General features: G+C 41.2%; 1 protein-coding gene across 5 annotated transcripts in view; it reads left to right on the top strand.

Annotated features, from left to right (window-relative positions):
• Nucleotides 1–25,028, top strand: part of LOC133611746 (ryanodine receptor 3-like) — a 359,447-nt gene that overhangs the window by 286,936 nt on the left and 47,483 nt on the right. For 3 of the 5 annotated variants that reach the window (XM_061968833.2, XM_061968834.2, XM_061968831.2), the window contains 7 exons: nucleotides 69–389; nucleotides 2,376–2,616; nucleotides 2,702–2,789; nucleotides 2,879–2,971; nucleotides 8,884–9,054; nucleotides 9,142–9,201; nucleotides 20,731–20,865. In XM_061968833.2, the coding sequence (XP_061824817.2) occupies nucleotides 69–389; nucleotides 2,376–2,616; nucleotides 2,702–2,789; nucleotides 2,879–2,971; nucleotides 8,884–9,054; nucleotides 9,142–9,201; nucleotides 20,731–20,865 (1,109 nt within the window). Of the gene's footprint in view, nucleotides 1–68; nucleotides 390–2,375; nucleotides 2,617–2,701; nucleotides 2,790–2,878; nucleotides 2,972–8,184; nucleotides 8,200–8,883; nucleotides 9,055–9,141; nucleotides 9,202–20,730; nucleotides 20,866–25,028 lie in introns of all 5 variants that reach the window. The other 2 variants (XM_061968832.2, XM_061968830.2) reach the window with 1 other exon arrangement.

The following is a 25,028-nucleotide window of genomic DNA, read 5'->3' as shown; positions in this document are numbered from 1 at the left end:
AATGTTATTTCTTCAAAACACCAAATCCTTCAGATGTGATTCTAAATAGGACGTATTGGGGTCTTTAGTGCTTGGTATTCCAGACTCAGTTGAGAAGATGTGTTCCGGTATGCCCCGACTTGCCGGGCTGATGAAGGACATCAACGACATGGCCGAATCTGGAGCACGGTACACAGAGATGCCCCATGTGATTGAAGTGGTCCTGCCTATGCTTTGTAACTACCTGTCCTACTGGTGGGAAAGGGGACCTGAAAACCAGCCAGCCAGCAGCAGCAGTTGCTGTGCCACCGTCACCTCCGAACACCTCAGCCTCATTCTGGGCAACATCCTAAAGATCCTCAACAACAATCTGGGCATCGATGAGGCCTCGTGGATGAAGAGGATTGCAGGTGGGACTAAGTCAGTGTAGTACACTCTTCATTGACCCTAATTAGTTTATAAACGTGAGATCCTTTATGGTTTTGTAACGAAGCACGGTAGAGTATTTAAATTGGAAGTATGTTATAGAATCCAGCAATGAGTAGGGCACAACTCCATTGCAATTGCAATTTTTATTGTCTACATTTATATATTCTAAATGTAGTGTATCCAATTACATATGTGCAAAGTGGTGTAATAAGAGTAAAGTAAATGTGGTAGTTAAGTAAAAGTTTTAATTTTAAATACACTGCATTCTTATTCAGCACATATGTTCAATTTACTGACAGTAAACGCAATGTACTTCTATCAAAATTATGCCTGTACAAAAAATGGCAACACAAAATGTACATATTAAAGAATGCATAAAGACATAAATTAATACCTTGCTGTCAGAGTATTTCAAGGTTGAGCATGTTATCTTTAAATATAATAAGTAAACAAAACCTAGATAAAACAGTAGACCTGGAAAAGCAGTCGGAGAGCGCAGACCTCCCAATAGTAAAGAGTCCTTTAAAAAAAACCTGAATCCGGATAGTGATCCGGCTCATTTCAAAGTGTACAAATCAGTTCTTCCTATCCCATTTCTCACATTTCCTGAAAGTTAATGAAAATCTGCCCATAACATTATGAGCTGGGTTTTTTAAACAAACAAACAAACAAACCCCAGCAAATCGAAGGATAAATGACAATTCTATGTTTGTGCATGTTTGGTTTGTTCGTCTGTCCCTTCCAAACAGGCTGCAAGAGGGTAAACTCTCTGGTCTCAGTATTTTCATTCTCTAGTGGAATAAAACACACAGAGTGGATCTTCTTGTCAGTCATCCACCCTCTTTGTCTTAGTCTCTGTGGGGTGCTGTGCATACAGAGAAGTTGAGTATCATAACAGGAACGTAAGGTAACGTACTAGAAATAGTCTAGACTCCCCAACAAATATAAACACTTGTCCCTTATCCCATTTCTGACATTACCTGAAAGTTTCATAAAAATCTGCCCAAAACTTTTTGAGTTGTTTTGCTAACTAACAGACAAACAAACCCCAAAGATTACATAAACCTCCATACTGATGTTGTGCTCAATGGGTATATACAGTATTTAAAATTAGAGTTAATATCAGGAAAGATTTTATACTGCATGCATGATGTACCAGAGAAAAGTTCCAGGAGTATTGAACAGGACAGAAGATACTGTACATTTGAAATACAAACTACAAGTTTTTCCCTCAAGTAATCCTCCCTTCAGTTTAACATACGTTCCCAGCCTTCTCTGCCATGCCTTCATGTACTACTGGAAGGATTCTTTTGGAATCCTCTGCAGCTCCGTCATCACAGCCTTCTTGATGTCTTCATCTTGATCCGTCATCTTCAAAACAGGTCCTCTTAATGACCCTCCTGACCTTGGTAAATAGGAAATACAAACATTTATTCAGGCCAGGTGACTAGGGAGTAACTGTCGGATAGGGCATCAAGCGCAGGTGCGTAGTCATGATGAAGCAGCCACGAGTTGTTTTGCCACAATCCTCGCCTCTTCTCGCGAACTGACCAAAGCAAATGCCGTAGTGTGTCTTTGAAGACGTGCTTGGTTGATCCTCTGCAATAACTTGCAGTGGACCATACCTCTAGTATTGAACAATGCTTCCAACAACCTTTAGTCCTGGAACTTTTCTGAAACACCTTGTTTCACTGCTGAGGCAATTGTAATCCTCCTCATTGAAATAGTATGTGTTTATAATTTGCGTAACACTCTTATTGTAATTACTATTTCTCAACTACTTATTCAAAATCCGTAACTTTAGGAATCTGTTACTGTCATCTGTGATTCCATCTGTTTCCAAAAATATTTTAGAGTGGTATTTTTTTTAATCAAGGTCAAATCCTAATTCTTTAGGACAATATTATGTTAAATGTTCATTAGCTATATTTACATTTTCTGCACATTTTTACTGCTTGTGTTCCCAGTGTACGTGCAGCCCATCATCAGCAAAGCCCGCACTGACCTGCTAAAGAGTCACTTCCTGCCAACGCTGGAGAAACTGAAGAAGAAGACGGTGAAGGTGGTGGCTGAGGAGGAGCTGTTAAAAGCCGACAGCAAGGGAGACACCCAGGAAGCCGAGCTGCTCATCCTGGATGAGTTTGCCGTGCTCTGCAGGGACCTTTATGCCTTTTACCCCATGCTCATCCGCTATGTGGACAACAACAGGTGATTGAGATCATTGCCATTTATTGAATGATTCAGCTTTTCATATGAACAAGGTCAAGGTCCAATCGCTCATTGTGTCTTGCAGGTCCAGGTGGCTGAAAGAACCAGATGCAGACTCTAATGAGCTCTTCAAAATGGTTGCTGAGATTTTTATCCTCTGGTGCAAATCACATGTAAGAAATCATTACAGTACAGTGTAGATTGGGTATTTGGTGATAATAATTGGTGACGTATTTTTCCTCTTTTTTTACAATTTTCACAGAATTTCAAACGGGAGGAACAGAACTTTGTGGTCCAGAATGAAATCAACAATCTTTCCTTCCTAACTGGAGACAATAAAACTAAGATGTCCAAGGTTGGTTCACATCAATCACTCCAGTATAGCATCCAGTATAACAGTATTTATAGGATTAGAACTATATTTACTTGTGTTTTAGGTTATGTGTAAGGTTTGGTATTGTTTTATCAATATGTTATTATCAAATACCGGATCCAATTTGGTGCTTTTGAAAGGTTTCTTAAATGGAGCCTGGACTGGTACTTAAAAAAACTAGAAGGGTATGTTTATCCAAAAACAATGCATTTGTTTTTGTATGTTGTTTTGTGACATGCACGTTTAGTAAAATAGTCATCTAAATACTTCAATGATATAAATTTAATTATTGTACAATGTAGTAAAAATAATTAACCAGTAGCAAGAAAGTTCATAAGGAATGTGCAAGATTTTTTGAAAGTATTTCAGTGAATACATTTTGCATAATTCAATCAGAAATGTTGAACTTAACCCAAGAACTTTATACACAATTGTCAACCCTTCCAGAAATTTGCAATGTCACGACCGCTCAAATTCATGCAAATTCAACTAATTATTGGCAGCCTTGCAACTTTGTCCAATACCTGCAACTTCCTTGCACATTTTTGCCAACAACAATTGAATTTGTCCCTGAGTGGTGCTCAAACTAAACTTATGTTAGTTTCTTGTATAGACAAAGCAGGAACAACAACGTGTAACAAAATATCAACTCTTTATTACTCTAACAGCACAATTGTGCTCCTCCTGCATAGCTCAGACCTATGCTGCGTTTCATTTATCTCGGAAGTTGGGAGGCGAAGCTCGGAATGTTGTCACAACTGAGTTGTGAGTGTTCCAGTTACGAGGTTGGAAATCATGATGGTCACATCCACGAAAGCTATCTTTGCGCTTGCCTTGTCTGAATATTAAAAAAAATATATATGCACTCTGTCTGCAAACTTCAAACACAGTGATTGAAAAGGAAATACAGACACTACTGCTAGCGATGTTGAACGTATAAAACACATGAAGTAAATGTTGTTTACACTGCAGTGACGTTACCATATAAAAAGCTCCAACAATACATCGTAAATGGCTGATTTACTGCGACATAAATTCATCAGAAGTGATAATAACGGATATTGTAGAAGCATACATCAATGTTTACATGCAGAGCAGCCATCTTTGAAACAAACTCGGGGTGTGGTCAGAATGCTTCGACTTTCCGAGTCGGAAATCCAATCTTTAGGGGTGTTCCAGTTGAAATTCCAACTTCCTAGTACAAATAGACCACACTGCTACTTCTGGTTCCTGTCTGCACTGCTGAGCCTTTTGGGTAATGTAGCATATAAATGTTTAACAGCACACTTCCTAGTTTACATGCATTTATATTTGTATTTATCCTTTATTTATCCAGGGTAAAGCATTTAAGAACAGATATTCATTTTGCAAAGCTGACATAGCAAAGAGGCAGCATTTACATGACAGAGATGTTAATGTGTGTTGATAATTAGGGGTGTCAACAAAAATCGATTTTTGAATTAATCGCAATTCTTATGTGTAACGATTCTTAAAGCTAAGTAAGTAACTCTAAGTCCTAAGTAACTTTTTAACCTTGATAAAATATTTTCATACATTTTGGGATGGTACATGGACTTACAACTAGTTGAATGCCATCTCTGTCATGGCCTGAAGGGGTTTGTATCGCTTTCATAATTGTAAATATTGTACAAAATGTAAATAATTCAATGTATATACTCTGATGATTAACTTGTGGGATGACTGTATTATGCTGATAGTATATATTTGTACCATGAATTGATTTACGTGGACCCCGACTTAAACAAGTTGAAAAACTTATTCGGGTGTTACCATTTAGTGGTCAATTGTACGGAATATGTACTGTACTGTGCAATCTACTAAAAAAAGTTTCAATCAATCAATCAATTCACTGGCACTAAGCAATTTTGGATGGGTGGGTGGTTAACCCTGCCACAGAAAAAACTACAATGTGCAGACTGCTGTACAGCATTTGCCCATTTGTTGCAAAGACGGAAGACGATGCGAACGCCTACGTGTAATTACTGCAATCATGGCAGAAGCTGCAAAACAAAAACAAAAAATTTTGTCTCAGGAGACAAAAAAAGAAAAAGGGAGGCTACCAGGATAAAAGGACAGTCAAGGATCAACATTGGCCCAGCTTTCACTCGCTGAAGTGAGCTCAAAGATGAGGAGGGATTTTCAGCCGATGCTGCCATGGCTCTGTCCTTGCTGGACGAGTAAGTACCTTTTGATGCCCAAATAAAAATAATAATGCTGATGTTAGCTATCGGAAATAAAATAAATAGCAGCTTGATAGTTCGCAGTTCCACACTGACACGAACAATCACGCAACAAACTCTTGTACAAAGAAAAAACAATGTGATGACTGTAAAGCGCAAATATAAAGTTTGAGTAAAATATGTAGGTTCCTACCGTGGAAGGATCAGTAATACTGAATCACTGTGGTATTATTAGGTCAGTTTGTATGTACGTGAGAGTAGTTTCTGACAATTTACAATGCTCTGCGCTGGTACTCATGGAAAATGGGGTCTTCATTCAGGCAAAACACTACCGCTTTGGTCTACTGGCGCCGCCAAAATCTATCAAAACTGAAAGTTCTTAAAGCTCTTAATAATTTTGAATGGAGAATCGATTTTTAATGGAATCGTTACCCCCCAAAATTGAATTCAATCGAATAGTGTGGTGCCCAAAGATTCACAGCCCTACAGATAATCTTATCATATCTAATTTACCAACATAAAAAACTGAACTCAACGACTCACAAATGTTTTACAATTCTGGTGGTAGAGGTTTTGGAACATAAATGAATGTTTAAGATGGATAAACTCTCCAAATACGCGCTCTGGACAAGAAATAAAACAAAATACAAGAACTTCAAAAAACAAAGTACAAATATGAGAGTCATGACATAAACCATCAGTGCAGTATTTGTTTTCCAATGTTTGTTTGTTGTTTTAATTGATTAAGGAACACAAATTCATAGGATCACAAAGTTAAAGCAATGTTATTAAAAAAAAGGTGAAAAAGTTGCCACTGATTCTGGCTTTTTAGAATTCAATCACAAAAAAAGCAATCAATCACAAAAAAGGCCTTAAAATTCCTGGAGGGATTGGCGATGTTAGACTATCATTATGACAGTGTTTGCTAGTTAATCATACATGAAAGTGTTGTGTAGCAAAATTAAATTACTTGTTGCAGGGGGCTGTGTTTGCTTTTTTTAAGTACAACAAAACTTTTAAGCACTTCGGCTTTAGCATTTTAGCTAAATGCTCATTGTTGTCTGCACAAGTGAAAAACTAACACAAAGTGTAACACCATCCCGACAGGCGCTAACTGTTCCTCATTTTTCCCTCATTTCAATGGCACTAAATTTAACAGTACATTTTTATGAATAGTAATGATTTAGCACCAAAATGAGGCACTGATACCTTTTTATTTTTTCCGTCAGGTTACTACCTTTGAAGTGCCTTTATAGCACCAAGTTTTGGTATGCATAGCTAGTCATGACTATGGGCCTGATTTACTAAGAAATTGAAAAGAGGTGCAGAACGCTTTATTTAAAAGAAGATTTTGCGTCTACTATATGGGGAATCACCACAGAGACACTCATTTACTGCACATTCATGTTATTATGGACCTACCTGTGGCGTTTCGCTATGTTTTCAAACATGTGTACAACTTTTTATGGGCCTTTAAAAGCAGTCCTACAGTGCATCTACAATGAAACCACTTTTTATCTTTTTATTTTTTTTACCGCAGCTCATTGGAGAGAGGGTGCACTTACTCCCCCCTCATGGTGTAAAAAAATGCATACTTAAATACGTTTTTTTTAGGTGAGAAATGTTTTATTAATATATACTCCATGTGGAAAAAAAAGAACGTCATTAAAAAAAAGACTAAATGACACCAAAACGCATGAATTGAATTTGCTTTAATCAGACCTTTGAGTCCTCTAGAAATTTAGGAAGTAGAATTTTTGAATTTAGAAATTATAAAAGGATGTTGCTGAATAGACCTTATGTTTAATTTTTTTTATTTCTGACCCTCCAAAATGTTGACACACACACGTAGGACAGAGGATTCTCGTCTGTCCATAGTCTGTCTGTGCAGCGCAAGCACTGATCCTGCAGCCATGTGTGGAACTGTCAGTTTGCGCGTACGTCTGACACATGCTAAATAAAGGGCAAAATGGTGATGACTAAATAATAGTACTATAATTATTATAATTATATTTGCATCTCCTCCTCCCAGTATTGTGGACATTTCGATGATCAGCATATATTTTGCATATTAATGAAGACAGAGACGCAAAATTAATTGTACGCCTTGTTCTGCTCACTTAGTCTAACAGACGCAATCCACTTTGTGCACGTTTAGTAGATTAGCTCTGCGTGTGCTATTTCAGGTTTACACATGTTTTAGTGCAAGCAAGCCTCTAGTAAATCAGGCCCTGAGTCGAGACTGCAGTCCCTTACCTCACTCAAAGTGTTGTATGTCTTGGCATTGTGCACGTCACTATTTAAAATATGCTAGTAATGTTTTATTACCATTTGGTTTTACCAGACTAAATCATTACATTATTCAGGATCACATTTTTTTCGTGGTGGTTCAGCACTGTCAGCATTGCCTACAAATGAATAATTTTAGATATTCCCTGTGTTTTGTACTGTATATGCAAGCCAATAATGTGACCTTTGTGAAACGGAGTAACAGTTCTTCCAAGACCCAGCAGTATGTTTTCATATGCAGAATTGTTTTCATTTACAACATAAATACGGCACATGCTGAGTTGTGCTGCCCATCCCACTTACGCATGTTTCTTACAAATTGTTAGTTTTTTAAAGGAAAACAAACATATATTGTCAACAAGCCTTGTTACAGCAGAGAAAAAAATTACTACACAGATTTGTGTTCATATTAATCTGTCTCAACTTTGTTTATGCTGTACAGCTTTGTCCAGTCTGGAATCAGGCATTAGAAAAACAATACGAGAACAAATTGCTCCCAACATACAGACTTCAATGAGTGTTTGTATGCATCTGTGTGACTTATCGCATGGGACTAACAATCATTCATCAAAAACAAATATTGTATATTTGTCAACATCAAATGCTTTGAAAGGCAGCACAAACAACTACCTTTTGCTTCCAATAACTGTCACCCTTATCTTCTACCTACATGTCCCTCTCTTCCTGTCTCTGTGTCTCACACAGTCCTTTAAGGAAAAGGTAGAGTGATGCAGTGCATGCTTCCCTGGCAGCCTATTGGCTTGTTACTGTAAGCTAATAAGGCAATAGTGCATTGTGTCTCCTTGCTTTGTCATTTATAGTGAAGTCATATTATTATGTTGTCCTTTTATTGCTGTGTTTGGCATAGCTACTTTCCTCGTTCTTCACCGTCTTTCGAGGGTGAAATCATGGAATTTCTAGCAAAATGTGGAGTGTTTTGGTTGTTAGATTGTGTTGTGTTTGGCCACTTGCTGGCTCGAGTGTGTATATGTTGTTGTCAGTGTGTGGTAATATGTGTGTGTGTTTATCAATGTGGATAAATGTATGATTTTTTTCCAGAGCCTGCTGCTTCAATTTGGCTAAATAGTTGTTTTCCTTTCCACTTTTTTGTAACATCTTTCTTTTGAAATAAAGACAGCTTGTTAGTTGTGTTTTCTTTTGAGGTGTGAGATATTTTTATGCTTCAGTGGAACATTAAGTGTTATCACAGATTGTGCCAGGACTGAATACGCACTGTCAATATTGCTGGCTTTTATTCTTATCCAGTCTTCCACTTTGTAATAAAATCACTGTTAAATGCTAATTTAGTCCTTTATGATTGAGGTAAATATAAATGGGTAATTAGTTCCTTTGTTGTGGTCCTTCATTGCGTATTTTGTATGGTTAATAGTGTATTTGTTTCAGTCTGGAGGACAGGACCAGGAAAGGAAACACAAGAAACGCCGGGGTGAGTTCTATTCCATCCAAACATCACTGATCGTGGCCGCACTGAAGAAGATGCTTCCAATCGGCCTCAACATGTGCACCCCAGGAGACCAGGAGCTCATTTCCCTGGCAAAGATGCGCTATTTGATGGTTAGACTAAAATCTACTGTTCAAACAAGTGTGCAGCTTCAATAAAATGCCAAACTCGTTTTAAGCTTTGTTAAATTTGTTTTACAGAGAGACACAGACGATGAAGTCAAAGAACACATCTGGCAAAACCTTCACCTCAGAGTAAAAGTGAGTGTTGAATTAATGCGCCTCTTACTTTGCTTTATACTGTATTGGAATACCCATACTTTTTACCCATACAATACTCATTTATTAATTGACATCGTAAAAGTGGTGTCTCACGTGTCAGGACCCAAGCAGAGTTAAAAAAACAACAACTTGCGATGACCTTCCAATGGCTGTAACCCGCTCTCTTCCCTGGTCCGACATCATGTACTGTAATTTACACCATACTACAACACACACCACACCACACCAGTTTAACAGCAACAAAGCAACCGTTTTTTTTAAATCATTTCTGTCATAAACCTCTTTCTCTCCTGGTCACGTGTAACAAACACAAGTATGTCTGTTTGCACAGAGACTGAGTCAGCAACATGGTATTCTTTGCTTTGGAACTTGATAGAATAATTTACAAAACCCAAAACCAGTGAAGTTGGCACGTTGTGTAATTCATAAATAAAAACAGAATACAATGATTTGCAAATCCTTTTGAACTTATACTTAATTGAATAGACTGCAAAGAAAATATATTTATGTTCAAACTCAGAAACATAATTTTTTTTTGCAAATAATCCTTAATTTAGAATTTAATGGCAGCAAGACGTTGCAAAAAAGTTGGCACAGGGGCATTTTTACCACTGTGTTACATGGCCTTTCCTTTTAACAACACTCAATAAACGTTTGGGAACTGAGGAGACCAATTTTTGAAGCTTTTCAGGTGGAATACTTTCCCATTCTTGCTTGATGTACAGCTTAAGTTGTTCAACAGTCTCCGTTGTCGTATTTTAGGCTTCATTATGCGCCACACATTTTCAATGGGAGACAGGTCTGGACTACAGGCAGGCCAGGCTAGTACCCGCACTCTTATACTATGAAGCCACGCTGTTGTAACACATGACTTGGCATTGTCTTGCTGAAATAAGCAAGGGCGTCCATGAAAACGTTGCTTGGATAGCAACATATGTTGCTCCAAAACCTGTATGTACCTTTCAGCATTAATGGCGCCTTCACAGATGTGTAAGTTACCCATGCCTTGGGCACTAATACACCCCCATACCATCACAGATGCTGGCTTTTGAACTTTGCGCCTATAACAATCCGGACGGTTCTTTTCCTCTTTGTTGCTGAGGACACGACATCCGCAGTTTCCAAAAACAATTTGAAATGTGGACTCGTCAGACCACAGAACACTTTTACACTTTGTATCAGTCCATCTTAGATGAGCTCGGGCCCAGCGAAGCTGGCGGCGTTTCTGGGTGTTGTTGATAAATGGCTTTCGCTTTGCATAGTAGAGTTTTTACTTGCACTTCCAGATGTAGCGACAAACTGGACAGTGGTTTTCTGAAGTGTTCCTGAGCCCATGTGGTGATATCCTTTACACACTGATGTCGGTTTTTGATGCAGTACCCCCTTACGCATCGACGGTCACGTTGCAGTGATTTCTCCAGATTCCTTGAACCGTTTGACCCCGATGCAAGATGGCGCCAGTATGTGCTTTGGCCTGCCGTCTCTCGCTGTCAGCTCTGTTCGTTTTTGTGTTTTTTGCGTCTATTTTCGTCTCTGTCAGCTCACTGCTTGTGTATGACCGCCAAACACTGTTGGATCTTTGCCCCTCTCCCACTGATATGATCAACTTCGACGTTGGTTTTTCGACGTCCCAGTCAGCTTTTTCACCTGGCCGGATTCCTGCCTTCCTTTCCCGCCCCCTGGCTCCTCTCCCCCGGCGGAAGCGTCTCCGGCGCCGCGGTAAACGTGGCGGCCAGCTGGTGAAAGTTAGGGCACTCCTGGCCCGGCTTCCCGTGGCTCCCCGAAGGAGGAATGGTGCGGTATCCGGTCTCCTCCTGCACCCACGCTCGCTCGATCCGATCGGCTCCTGGCTGGTTCCTATCGTTGGTTTGGAGGAAGAAGCTTGCCGTCGTCGCTCCTGCTGTCCCCGCCCCCGGAGGCGCGGGGTGGATCACCGCCACCTGCGGGCTGTGTGTCGGGCCCCACCCGGATTAATTGTGGCCTTGGACGTGCTGGCCCCCGCCAGGTTCGGTCTTGTGAACGCAAGATCTTTGACAAACAAAACTTTTATCCTGAAGGATTTCTTCACTTCCCGCGGACTGGACTTCCTCTGTGTGACGGAGACATGGCTGAGAGCCGGTGAGTCCGCCCCTCTTAATGAACTTCTGCCTCCGGAGTGTTCCTACTTTAATTCCCCACGGCCGTCCGGTCGAAAAGGAGGAGGATTAGCAGTCGTTTTTAAAAATGACTTTAAATGCCGTCAGATCCGCCTACAATCCTCCTTTTCAAGCTTCGAACTGTGCATGTTTGAACTGGGTCTTTCTGATGTCGTCCTGTGTGCCGTCATCTATCGACCACCCAAGTACCACAAAGACTTTATAACTGACTTTTCTGAATTTCTGGCTGAAATCCTGCCCAAATATGATCGTGTCCTTATTGTGGGTGATTTTAATATTCACACCTGCTGTTCAGATGAGCCGCTTTCCAGGAGCTTCCTGAATATAATCGACTCATTTAACTTTGTACAGTCTGTGTGTGGTTCTACACATGAACGTGGGCATACACTCGATTTAGTGCTCTCGTATGGTTTGTGTGTTTTTAATTTGGACATTTGCGACGCTGTGTTCTCTGATCACATGCCAATCCTGTTTGATATTGCCACGCAGTGTCCAGTTAAATTGTGCGCACCGCCCCAACGCTCTCGCATGTTTAATTCTTCGTCTCCTGCTCGGTTCTCCTCTATTTTTTCGACTCTTTGTGATGATAATTCTGCAGCATCTGTGTGTCTGAATACTGAAGAGTTGGTTTCTGGGTTCAACTCTATCTGTTTACAAACATTGGACACGATCGCGCCTTTCAAATGCCGCCGCTCTAAAGCTACGCCTCAGCCCTGGTTGAATGACGTCACTCGGGCTGCCAGGCGCGTATGTAGAAGAGCAGAGAGAAAATGGAAAAAAGACAGGCTGCATGTGTCCTTTGCCATTTTTAAAGAAAGCCTGTTTTCCTTTCAGATGACTGTAAAAGCAGAAATGAATATATATCTATCTCAGATTATATATTCTAACTGTAACAACCCCAGAGTTCTGTTTAAAACTATTAACACTGTCATTGATGCTCCCAAATCTGCTGGTTTTGATGCTTCTTTTGAATTCTGTGAAAATTGTCTCCATTTTTTCACTGACAAAATTGTGTCAACTAGAGCCAGTCTATCTCAGCCTTCATATGACCCTTCTGTTCCCCTGCATTTCTCTTCTGTTTTCCATCAGTTTGAGCCGGTGTCCTTTTCTTTTTTAAGTGACACAGTTAGTCATATGAAGCCCTCTGGTTCTCCTGCAGATGCCCTCCCACCTCGCCTGTTTAAGGAGGTACTTGCTACTATTGGATCAAGTGTCCTTAACATTATCAATAGTAGCCTCTCTTCTGGAATAGTTCCAGTAGAGTTTAAACATGCAGTGGTACGACCTCTACTTAAAAAACCCAGCCTCGACCCCTCTCTCCTCTCTAACTTCAGACCTATCTCTAATCTTCCATACATTTCCAAAATATTAGAGAAGGTTGTCTACAGTCAGTTGTTGCCCTTCTTAGAGGATAATGGTATCACTGAGCTGTTCCAGTCCGGTTTTAAAGCCCTCCACAGCACAGAGTCAGCGCATCTAAAAGTTTTTAACGATATCCTCCTGTCCACTGATTCTGGTAAATATGTTGTCCTGGTGCTTTTAGATCTGTCTGCTGCGTTTGACACCGTCGACCACGCCACCTTAATCACTCGTCTTGAGAACTGTGTGGGCATTAAGGGCGTCGCCCTCAACTGGTTCCGGTCGTACCTAACCGACAGGAGTTTTTGTGTAAAAGTAGACAGTTTTATGTCGTCCACAGCTCCTTTACCACATGGGGTCCCCCAGGGCTCAATCCTTGCCCCAATTTTATTTGCGCTTTACCTTCTCCCCCTTGGTTCTATTTTTAGGAAGTACAGTATTGCATTTCATTTTTATGCCGATGATTGCCAGATTTATTTTCCCATGGCACAAAATAACACGGTTCAACGTCTTATTGACTGCCTGCACGACATCAAAATCTGGCTTTCAGCTAACTTCCTGAGCCTAAATGAAGATAAAACAGAAGTTATGTTGTTCAGTCCAAGTCGCTCTCCCTCCCCCAACGTTGACCTCGGCACTCTGACCCCGTATCTCAGCGACTCTGTCACAAACCTGGGGGTAAAGTTTGACTCAGATTTTAAATTCGAAAAACAAATCAGCAGCGTCGTTCAAAAAAGCTTTTATCAATTACGCCAAATAGCGAAAGTGAAACCGCTTCTATCAAGACATGATCTTGAGAAATTAATCCACGCTTTTATCTCTACTCGTCTTGATTATTGTAATGCCCTGTATGTTGGCATTAGCCAGGCCTCCCTCGCCCGCCTGCAGCTCGTGCAGAACTCTGCTGCTCGTCTGCTAACACAGACCCGCAGACGTGAGCACATCACCCCTATTTTAGCGTCCCTTCACTGGCTCCCTGTGCGTTACCGAATACATTTTAAACTCCTTTTATTTGTTTTTAAATGTTTAAACAACCTCGCGCCAACCTACCTCTCCGACCTCCTTCAGCCTTACTGCCCCACCCGATCCTTAAGATCAGCCGATCAGCTGCTGTTGACGGTCCCTGACACAAGGCTGAAGCTTAGAGGTGACAGAGCTTTCGCCGTTGCTGCCCCCAAGCTCTGGAACGACCTACCCATGAGTGTTAGACAAGCCTCCTCTCTTCCTGTTTTTAAATCTCTCTTAAAAACATACTTTTATTCCATGGCTTTTAACACTGAGTGATATCCATCCTGCAATGGCGCCCCATAATACACCTGCTGTGATCCTGTTTTTATGTTTTTATGTTTTTATTAATTCTATTTTAATTATTTATTTTTTATCGTGTTCGGTTTGTGTTGTGTTGTGTTTGCTCGGTACTCGTTTTATCTTTTAACCTGCTCATTGTACAGCACTTTGGCTACCCCTGTGGTAAATTTTAAATGTGCTCTATAAATAAAGTTGATTTGATTTGATTTGATTTGATGATATTACAGACCGTAGATGGTGAAATCCCTAAATTTCTAGCAATAGCTCGTTGAGAAATGTTGTTCTTATACTGTTCAACAATTTGCTCACACATTTGTTCACAAAGTGGTGACCTTCACCCCATCCTTGTTTGTGAATGACTGAGCATTTCATGGATGCTGCTTTTATATCCAATCATGGCACCCACCTGTTCCCTATTAGCCTGTTCACCTGTGGGGTGTTCCAAATAAGTGTTTGATGAGCATTCCTCAACTTTCTCAGTCTTTTTTGTCACTTGTTCCAGCTTTTGTGAAACATGTTGCAAGGTATCAAATTCCAAATGAGTTAATATTTGCAAAAAATAACGTTTTCCAGTTTGAACGTTAAGTATCTTGTCTTTGCAGTCTATTCAATAGAATATAGGTTGAAAAGGATTAGCAAATCATTGTATTCTGTTTTTATTTACGATTTACACAACGTGCCAACTTCACTGGTTTTGGGTTTTGTCAGTGGTGTGCCGTCAGGGCCAGCAAGGCCTTCTCTGCTGGCCTAACATAACCAGAAATCATGATCATAATTAAAGATAAAAGTAATTTTTAATTTACTTTCCCTAAATATCTAGAAATATTCATATTATCTTCATGTCATATTATGCTCCTTCCAGCGCCGTTGTTTTTAGGTTATAGAGTTTTTATCCAATCAAAAGTCAGCTAGCTTATGTTGCCATGCTGTACGGAATCTGCCCGAGGCCTTTAGAACCAACAATGCAGGCGTCTGTGCACTGTCAGTGAACGGACACAAACATTTGACAGACAATTGCGATAGCCAATCAGATCACGAGTTGTTGTCAGTAAAGCCTTCTAGATGGCCTCACGTTGGTCGTGACATTTACGCGTCCTGTGATTGGATACTCATCGGGACCGTTAGGTCTGCCTATGGCAGATATATTTTGTGATGTTATGAGCTAGGTAAAATAAGAACTCCATTACCCAGTATGCCACAGTAGTGAAGCGCATGCGCAGTAGCCCCGTTTAGGTTGTTGAATGTAGACATGCCGGTGTTGTGCCGGAAAACGCACCCCTGCCATAATATGCACCCCCTGACACGGGAGAGCGCTTACGTCACTCGATTGCGTCACTCGTCTCGAAAAGTATATCTAACTCGGCTGTTGGCTGAAATCGCCTCTTTTAAATCGCCTCTTTCGGCATAAAAAAGTACATAAAGTGAAATAATCCAAGTTTTCTTTACTTCTGCTTTACTTGTGGATGAATTAAATATTGTGAGCCTTTAATGATTTCGCCGTCATTCAAGTGGCTGAAATCGCCTCTTTCGACATAATAAAGTACATAAAGTGAAATTATCCTTACTTGTGGATGGATTCCAAATTGTGAGCATTTAATGATTTCGCCGTCATTAGATCAGATAAGGCGAAAACAATAACCAATTAATATTGGAATATTTGCTGTCCCGAAAATGTAGTATTGTCTACCTTGACAGCTATACTGTAAAGAATATGTACACCAAAGTAAACCTCTATGTACTTTTTTAGAGACATCAAGAAGAACGAATGTTTGCTGCTTCATTCGAGGTGTTGTCGCAATACTCGTATTTTAAAAATATGACATTTTCTTTAACTTTAAGGAACTCATGGGTGGATGGATGAATAAATAAATGAATGCATCTAATATCTACCTTTGATTTGGTTTTAAGAAGTTTCAAATTGAACATTCACAAATAACGTTACCAAAAGTACCCGAAGTACCAGAGGCGGAGTTATGGGGGGGTGCATTTCCCACCTGCCACAGAATGCACCCCCCATCTATCTCTGGCTAGGAAGGTCCTAGAGACATGAAACTCACCCTGGTTACTCATCATAGCCCCCCGGGTATACACTGAAAACCATGTGAAAATTGGACTACCAGAAGTGGAGTTATGGGGGGGTGCATTACCCACCTGCCACAGAATGCACCCCCCATCTATCTCTGGCTAGGAAGTCATAGAGACATGAAACTCACCCTGGTTACTCATCATAGCCCCCCGGGTATACACTGAAAACCATGTGAAAATTGGACTACCAGAAGTGGAGTTATGGGGGGTGCATTACCCACCTGCCACAGAATGCACCCCCCATCTATCTCTGGCTAGGAAGGTCATAGAGATATGAAACTCACCCTGGTTACTCATCATAGCCCCCCGGGTATACACTGAAAACCATGTGAAAATTGGACTACCAGAAGTGGAGTTATGGGGGGGTGCATTACCCACCTGCCACAGAATACACCCCCCATCTATCTCTGGCTAGGAAGGTCCTAGAGACATGGAACTCACCCTGGTTACTAAAGTAAAAAGTTAAAGTACTAATGATTGTCACACACACACTAGGTGTGGCGAAATTATTCTCTGCATTTGACCCATCACCCTTGATCACCCCCTGGGAGGTGAGGGGAGCAGTGGGCAGCAGCGGTGGCTGCGCCCGGGAATCATTTTGGTGATTTAACCCCCAATTCCAACCCTTGATGCTGAGTGCCAAGCAGGGAGGTAATGGGTCCCATTTTTATAGTCTTTGGTATGACTCGGCCGGGATTTGAACTCCCAACCTACCGATCTCAGGACGGACACTCTAACCACTAGGCCACTGAGTACTCATCATAGCCCCCCGGGTATACATTGAAAACCATGTGATGATCGGACTACCAGAAGTGGAGTTATGGGGGGGTGCATTACCCACCTGCCACAGAATGCACCCCCCATCTATCTCTAGCTAGGAAGGTCCTATAGACATGAAACTCACCCTGGTTACTCATCATAGCCCCCCCGGTATACACTGAAAACCATGTAAAAATTGGACTACCAGAACTGGAGTTAGGGGGTGGTTGTGCATTTCCCACCTGCCACAGAATGCACCCCCCATCTATCTCTGGCTAGGAACGTCCTAGAGACATGAAACTCACCCTGGTTACTCATCATAGCCCTTTCCTTGCAGTGGGGGGGATATTGCTGTTCTAAAAATGTCTCCGCCCCACCGTCATTCGTCTGGCCAAATCCACCATAACAGAACCTCCACCTCCAGCAGCCTCCTCACCTCCACCTCCACCAGCCTCCTCACCTCCAGCTGCACAAGCCTCCTCACCTCCACCAGCCTCCTCACCTCCTCACCTCCAGCTGCACAAGCCTCCTCACCTCCACCTCCACCAGCCTCCTCACCTCCACCTCCACCAGCCTCCTCACCTCCACCTCCACCAGCCTCCTCACCTCCACATGCACCAGCCTCCTCACCTCCAGCTGCACAAGCCTCCTCACCTCCAGCTGCACCAGCCTCCTCACCTCCATCTGCTTGTTTTGGAGAGGTAGAGGAAAAAACTCCAAAATATAAAAAAACTTCAGTCCAAAAATGTAAGTTTTTTGTCATTCTGTGCTTACTCAGTTGGAAAAAAAAAAGTTATGAGCGTAACGCTTGTTACTCCTTTGTTGCATTCATGCAAAATGAACACAGCTCATAATTGTCAGAAAAGGAAATCGTAACATTTTTAAGAATTGTGGTTGAAATGGAAAATATGTTTTTGAGAAGGGGTTTTATGGTATAATAATAGGTTAATGAATACAGCATGTTTCATGGTTTGATATGGTTCATCTTCTGCAGATGTGAAAGAGGAATTTGCAGGGAAGAAGGCCCATGTCCTTCTTTCAAAGATTGAAAAGTTTCAATTATATTTTTGGGACATCCAGAAGGTTGGTCCCAGCCAGGAGCTTGAGAGCAAGGTATTATGCTGTCATTTTTGTCTGATGCCTTTACATCTGCCTGAAAATGCAAATAACTCCACGTCTGGAGGTCCAATTTTCACATGGTTCTCACTGTATACAGGGGGGGCTATGATGAGTAACCAGGGTGAGTTTCATGTCTCTAGGACGTTCCTAGCCAGAGATAGATGGGGGGTGCATTCTGTGGCAGGTGGGAAATGCACCCCCCCCCCCCCCCCCCCCACCCCCTAACTCCAGTTCTGGTAGTCCAATTTTTACATAGTTTTCAGTGTATACCGGGGGGGCTATGATGAGTAACCAGGGTGAGTTTCATGTCTCTAGGACCTTCCTAGCCAGAGATAGATGGGGGGTGCATTCTGTGGCAGGTGGGTAATGCACCCCCCCATAACTCCACTTCTGGTAGTCCAATTTTCACATGGTTTTCAGTGTATACCGGGGGGGCTATGATGAGTAACCAGGGTGAGTTTCATGTCTCTATGACCTTCCTAACCAGAGATAGATGGGGGGTGCATTTTATGGCAGGTGGGAAATGCACCCCCCCATAACTCCACTTCTGGTAGTCTGATCATCACATGGTTTTCAGTGTATACCGGGGGGGCTATGATGAGTAACCAGGGTGAGTTTCATGTCTCTAGGACCTTCCTAGCCAGAGATAGATGGGGGGTGCATTCTGTGGCAGGTGGGTAATGCACCCCCCCATAACTCCACTTCTGGTAGTCCAATTTTCACATGGTTTTCAGTGTATACCGGGGGGGCTATGATGAGTAACCAGGTTGAGTTTCATGTCTCTAGGACCTTCCTAACCAGAGATAGATGGGGGGTGCATTCTGTGGCAGGTGGGAAATGCACCCCCCCCATAACTCCGCCTCTGGTACTTCGGGTACTTTTGGTAATGTTTTTTGTGAAGGTTCAATTTGAAACTTCTTAAAACCAAATCAAAGGTAGATATCAGATGCATTCATTTATTTATTCATCCATCCACCCATGAGCTCCTAGCTTAAAGTTAAAGAAAATGTCATATTTTTAAAATACGAGTATTGGATCACGACAACACCTCGAATGTATTGGATCACGACAACACCATAATGGTTAAACATTCGTTCTTCTTGATGTCTCTAAAAAAGTACAGAGGTTTACTTTGGTGTACATATTCTTTACAGTATAGCTGTCAAGGTAGACAATACTACATTTTCGGGACAGCAAATATTCCAATATTAATTGGTTATTGTTTTCGCCTTATCTGATCTAATGACGGCGAAATCATTAAATGCTCACAATTTTTAATTCATCCACAAGTAAAGCACAAGTAAAGAAAACTTGGATTATTTCACTTTATGTACTTTTTTATGCCGAAAGAGGCGATTTAAAAGAGGCGATTTCAGCCAACAGCCGAGTTAGATATACTTTTCGAGACGAGTGACGCAACCGAGTGACGTAAGCGCGCTCCCGCGTCAGGGGGTGCATATTATGGCAGGGGTGCGTTTTCCGGCACAACACCGGCAGCTGGATGTTATCGATGAACACGCTGTGGAGTAAACTTTAAGAACTCAGCCAACACGCCTCGTCTGCATCTTTTATGATTAGACAAGACAACACATATATTTGCAAGGCCATTTTCAAGAAGGATATTTAAAGAGAAACTACATCTTGTGAGACAATGTCGAACCAAGCTAGATCAGGTATCTCGACGCTGAAATGGGGAAATGCCTGCCACACAACGAGCGGCACCACTGGCTTATACGGCGTCGAATGGGTTCTACAAATTGTGAGTTCAAATATTTTGTTTCTTTATTTTTTCACGTTTAATATGTTTTTTGCAATTTTTATTTTGACAGTACATAAGATATGTTTTCATTGCTGATGCGGGTTTATTGATTTTTAAATGCGCCAGAAAATAACCTGTTTTGCACACTGTTGATGTGGTTCAATGGCCAGTAAATGTGTTTCGGTATAGTATTTCTCCAGCAATGGTCATGTGGGGACATAAATGATGATGTTTTGAGAGGTAATCATTGAAGTCGGACATCGCTGAAGGCCTCGGTGGGAAACGCATGGCCCGCCACTGGGTTTTGTACAATATAAAACAAAGTACAAAGAGTCAAACATGATCCAAAATTAAAACCATGCTCGCTAACCTTCCATACATCCATTTTCTACCGCTTGTCCCTTTCGGGGTGCTCGCTAATCTGCGGCAAAATATTTTTTGCAAATAATAAAGAGGTGTTAATTAATGAACTCCTTGCAAAAATTAATGACATCAGCAACCTACGACACTGAATATAATCAGAACAACTCTAAATAATACTGGACATAGTTCACATAGTCACATAATTTCAGTAGTGCAGCAAAATAAAACATGCTATATAATTAAAGTGATCACCACTCTTGCAAGTAATTGATCAAAGCGCCAACTTTGTGCAAGATAAATTATAAGAGGAGCACCAGATAAGCTGCCAATTGTTCACAACAACAGAAAAAAGTGATGAGACAATTAAGCAGGCCATAATGCACACTGTGAGGGCAGGCCACCAGGGGCCAGGAGGGAGCAAGGGTGAATCACACTCAAATCCTGCACATTAAAATTACCTGAGTTTGAATACACCCTAAGTGAGCAACAGATTTTTGACTTTCTGTTAAGGGACTCAATGAAACTTGATGCCAAGATAATTTAGTGTATCATAACATTTGCTGTATTTGTTTGATATCTTTCTGTGAAACCTGCCTCCAGTCTGAGGACCCTGCCGTGAGGTGGCAGATGAACCTTTACAAGGATATCATATTACGAGGCGAGGGGCCTCCTGACCCCGAGAGAGTGGTGGATCGTATCCAGAGGATCTCCGCTGCTGTTTTCAACCTGGAGCTGGTAGGATTAATTTGCACTTTCACACATTGTCTGGAGGTGTTGGCAGTGAACATAAGGCATGTCACATACTCAAGCACATCTATTTTACATTGTGAACATTAAAACTTCCTGTTAAGCATAATGTTATAAAATGTGCTAAGAAATCATAGAATCTACTGATGTTTTGGACAATTGTGTTTCAGGTTTTTTTTAGCATTACACATTTAATTTGAATACGGGAAATGTATTAATTTGTATATCTTAATATGGTCATAGTGCTGCTTTTCAGGTATGTCCTTGGAAGACATTTACTCTATCACATTGACTAACTTAATTTTTTGGATCACAGTTTATTTGTATAGCCCTTAATCACAAGTGCCTTAAAGGGCTTCACAAACCACAACGACATCCCCTGATCTGAACCCACATACGGCAATGGATGCCAAGTGGGTTTAGTTATGTAATTGTTACATTCATGTTAAGCCAGCACAAGGTCATAGGTCTTCTTCCATGTAGAAAGTCGACAACGCAGAGACATCAGAGTAGTTTTAATGCAACATAGTTTTTACTTTTACTTGAGGAGAAACACTATTACTCTGTTACGTTGAGTTTCATTCTGGTTGCTACATTTATTTATGTCATCATTACATTTACTCATAATCTTTTAATTACTGTTTGAAAATACACATTATTCAAACTTGAATGGGATTGTGCTGAAAATCTCAATTTCCCTTTGGGGATTAATACAGTATTTCTGATTCTGATTGTTAGACTTCTTCCAGTGGGCACTGTCACATGTCTCTGTTTCACCAATCCAACGTAAGCAGTAGTGACGTTTGACTCCATTGCCCCTAACAAACGGAGACTGGCAGTCACATGACCGTACTGTAAAATGTGACATGACGTCATACGAGGCTTCGCGACTCTTCAATGTTTACCTGACGAGCTAAAAAAAAACATTTATATAATGTGCAGTCATCATTAGTGTTAAGAATTCTCCATGTTTATCTATGTTTTCAGATACTTTATTTTGAAGCATTTCTTGACAGTGTCACTTCCGCTTCCTTCCTGTAGGGGTCACTTCCGCTTCCCTTTTGACGTGTGTTAATGTGTGCTGACTTGTTTCTCTGTTACGTTTAATCGGTGCTCTAGTCTTTGACGATGTGAGTATGTTGATTATTATATAAGATTAATTTAGTTTATTAATAGACATCACTGTGTTTGTGTAACATTTAGTGGTGTTTTATGAGTATTATTGGTGCTGTGTTGTCAGAATGCTAGGAGCTAACATCTCCCTGTTAAGGATAGCATTGTTGCTGCTAATGTGGCTAGCTCACATGCCATTGTAGAAATGCAATATATTATGTCTCTAGTATTTTACTTTGAGCATATATTTATATTGTTGTTTAGTTAAATGACATAAATGTTGATGGGTGTTTGCTTCTGATTTACAGATACTAACTAACTAAAGAAATGAACCTAAACCAATATGCACCATTAAAGTTGAAAGAGTCCAAATGATGACTGTGTGTTCTCTGACCGGAACCCCAACGTGGTCAATATCCGAAAAAAACAGTCGCAGAGTTTAATACTCAACAATTAGGATCTTTAGGGATGTTTACATTTTAGCCTCCAAGAATTCCACCTCCAACTAAAGAAAATATGTTGTGGAAAGTTGGAGATGCATTTCATGTTTTAGCGGCACATATTCTAACACTAAATAAATAAATGATAAATGGGTTGTACTTGTATAGCGCTTTTCTACCTTCAAGGTACTCAAAGCGCTTTGACACTACTTCCACATTTACCCATTCACACACACATTCACACACTGATGGAGGGAGCTGCCATGCAAGGCGCTAACCAGCACCCATCAGGAGCAAGGGTGAAGTGTCTTGCTCAGGACACAACGGACATGACGAGGTTGGTACTAGGTGGGGATTGAACCAGGGACCCTCGGGTCGCGCACGGCCACTCTTCCACTGCGCCACGCCGCCCCACACTAGACCTGTTATAACGTCATAAGTGACTGTACAATGTGCATCTTTTATAGAACTGTATTTTCCAAACTATAAAGCACACCGGTATATAAGCCGCACCCCAAAAAAAACATATTTTTCCACGTATTAGTCGTACCGGACAATAAGCCACATATATTTACATTGTGAAATTAGTTATTTACACATAAATATTTTGTAACTGTTTATTTACATACTTTAATTGTTTCTAAATGGTGCCTGTAGCATGGCAGTAAAACGACTGATCAAACAAAACAGAAGTCATAGTCATGGACCCGCTAGCTGTAAACGCTGGCTCTACAATTCAGCTAAACAGACTCAATAACTCTACGGTGTCTTTTTGGGGAATTTACTGAAGAATTTGACAGCAGAGTGGCACATTTTGCAACTCGGATTAGTTTGATCAAGATGCCTATTCCTCTTGTAAAACACATAGTGTTGCCATAGTCTTAATGTTGTTTTATATTTGGTTAAAATCGAATTAAAATCGAATTAAAGGGGTCCTATCATGCAAAACCTAATTTTCTTAACTACTAGTACCTACTGTTGTGTATGTGGGATATAAGTCCCGAAAATTAGAAATCAAAACGTGGAGGCATTACAGATATTTATATAACGATCTTGCCTTCCTGCCTACTTCCTTCAATTGGTCCGTTTGGAATGTGCACAATTGCTGACATCACAAATTGGGCACACACTCAGCGGATTACCCATATATGATAAATCGACCTTAACTGCCTTCCGCGCGTTCGCTATTTTTAATTTATGTGACTAGCATCTGTAATTTAGACGACAAAATGCCCAAGATATGAATCGAAGAACGAAAATGCTGTGTTATTGGTTGTATTACCCAACAGAGGACCCTATTCAAACCTCCAGTCTCATCTGAAGAAGTAAGAATTAGCTAACTTTTTGTTTTGCGGTAAATGTGCCTTTGACTGTGAAGTAGTCTGTCTTTGTGTGTGCAAACCACTTCAAAGATTCCTGCTTCACCAACAAAGATGGATTTTCCCAGAAGCTAATTTTAATGGCGGAGACGTTGTCTACTATTCTGGCAATGGAGGAGACAATGAAATGGTAAGAAATGGCAGTCAGTTAGAAATGTGTGAATGATAGGTTAGCAATGTTAGCTCAAGTTGTTGTGTAGCTAGCTTAGCTTTCTATTTTAAGACAAGTCACAATAGCGTCACCGTCCTACGGCAAAATAAGGAATTAATTGTTTCCTAAAAACTACTTTTAATTGGATCAGTGCCTACTGTGTTTGGCAAAGGACCAGTTAGAATGGTTCGCGCGGTAGCTCAGCTTACTGTATAGCAGTGGTTCTCAAACTTTTTTTGTCATCCCCCACTTTGGACAAGGGCGAGTTTTCAAGCCCCACCTGCCCCCATCGCCCCAACAGAACGCTAACGCCAAGCTTAACATTTTAAAATTTATTGAACATCAAGTGCTTCACGGTGGCAGAGGGGTTAGTGCATCTGCCTCACAATACGAAGGTCCTGAGTAGTCTTGGGTTCAATCCCGGGCTCGGGATCTTTCTGTGTGGAGTTTGCATGTTCTCCCCGTGACTGCGTGGGTTCCCTCCGGGTACTCCGGCTTCCTCCCACCTCCAAAGACATGCACCTGGGGATAAGTTGATTGGCAACACTAAATTGGCCCTAGTGTGTGGATGTGAGTGTGAATGTTGTCTGTCTATCTGTGTTGGCCCTGCGATGAGGTGGCGACTTGTCCAGGGTGTACCCCGCCTTCCGCCCGATTGTAGCTGAGATAGGCTCCAGCGCCCCCCGCGACCCCAAAAGGGAATAAGCGGTAGAAAATGGATGGATCAAGTAACATCAAGTTGTATACATTCAAACTCAATAACATAAAATAACATCAAGTTCAATAATAAATAAAATAACTGTGCAGCTGTGGTATAACTTGCCCATCCATCCATTTTCTACCGCTTATTCTCTTTGTGGTCGCGGGGGGCGCTGGAGCCTATCTCAGCTACAATCGGGCGGAAGGCGGGGTACACCCTGGACAAGTCGCCACATCATCGCAGGGCCAACACAGCTAGACAGACAACATTCACACTCACATCCACACACTAGGGCCAATTTAGTGTTGCCAATCAACCTATCCCCAGGTGCATGTCTTTGGAGGTGGGAGGAAGCCGGAGTACCCGGA

Source organism: Nerophis lumbriciformis, linkage group LG08 (genome assembly GCF_033978685.3).
Source record: "Nerophis lumbriciformis linkage group LG08, RoL_Nlum_v2.1, whole genome shotgun sequence".
NCBI classification, from domain to species: domain Eukaryota; kingdom Metazoa; phylum Chordata; class Actinopteri; order Syngnathiformes; family Syngnathidae; genus Nerophis; species Nerophis lumbriciformis.
Note: the sequence above shows the minus strand (reverse complement) of the source record. Positions and strands in the feature narration are given on the sequence as shown.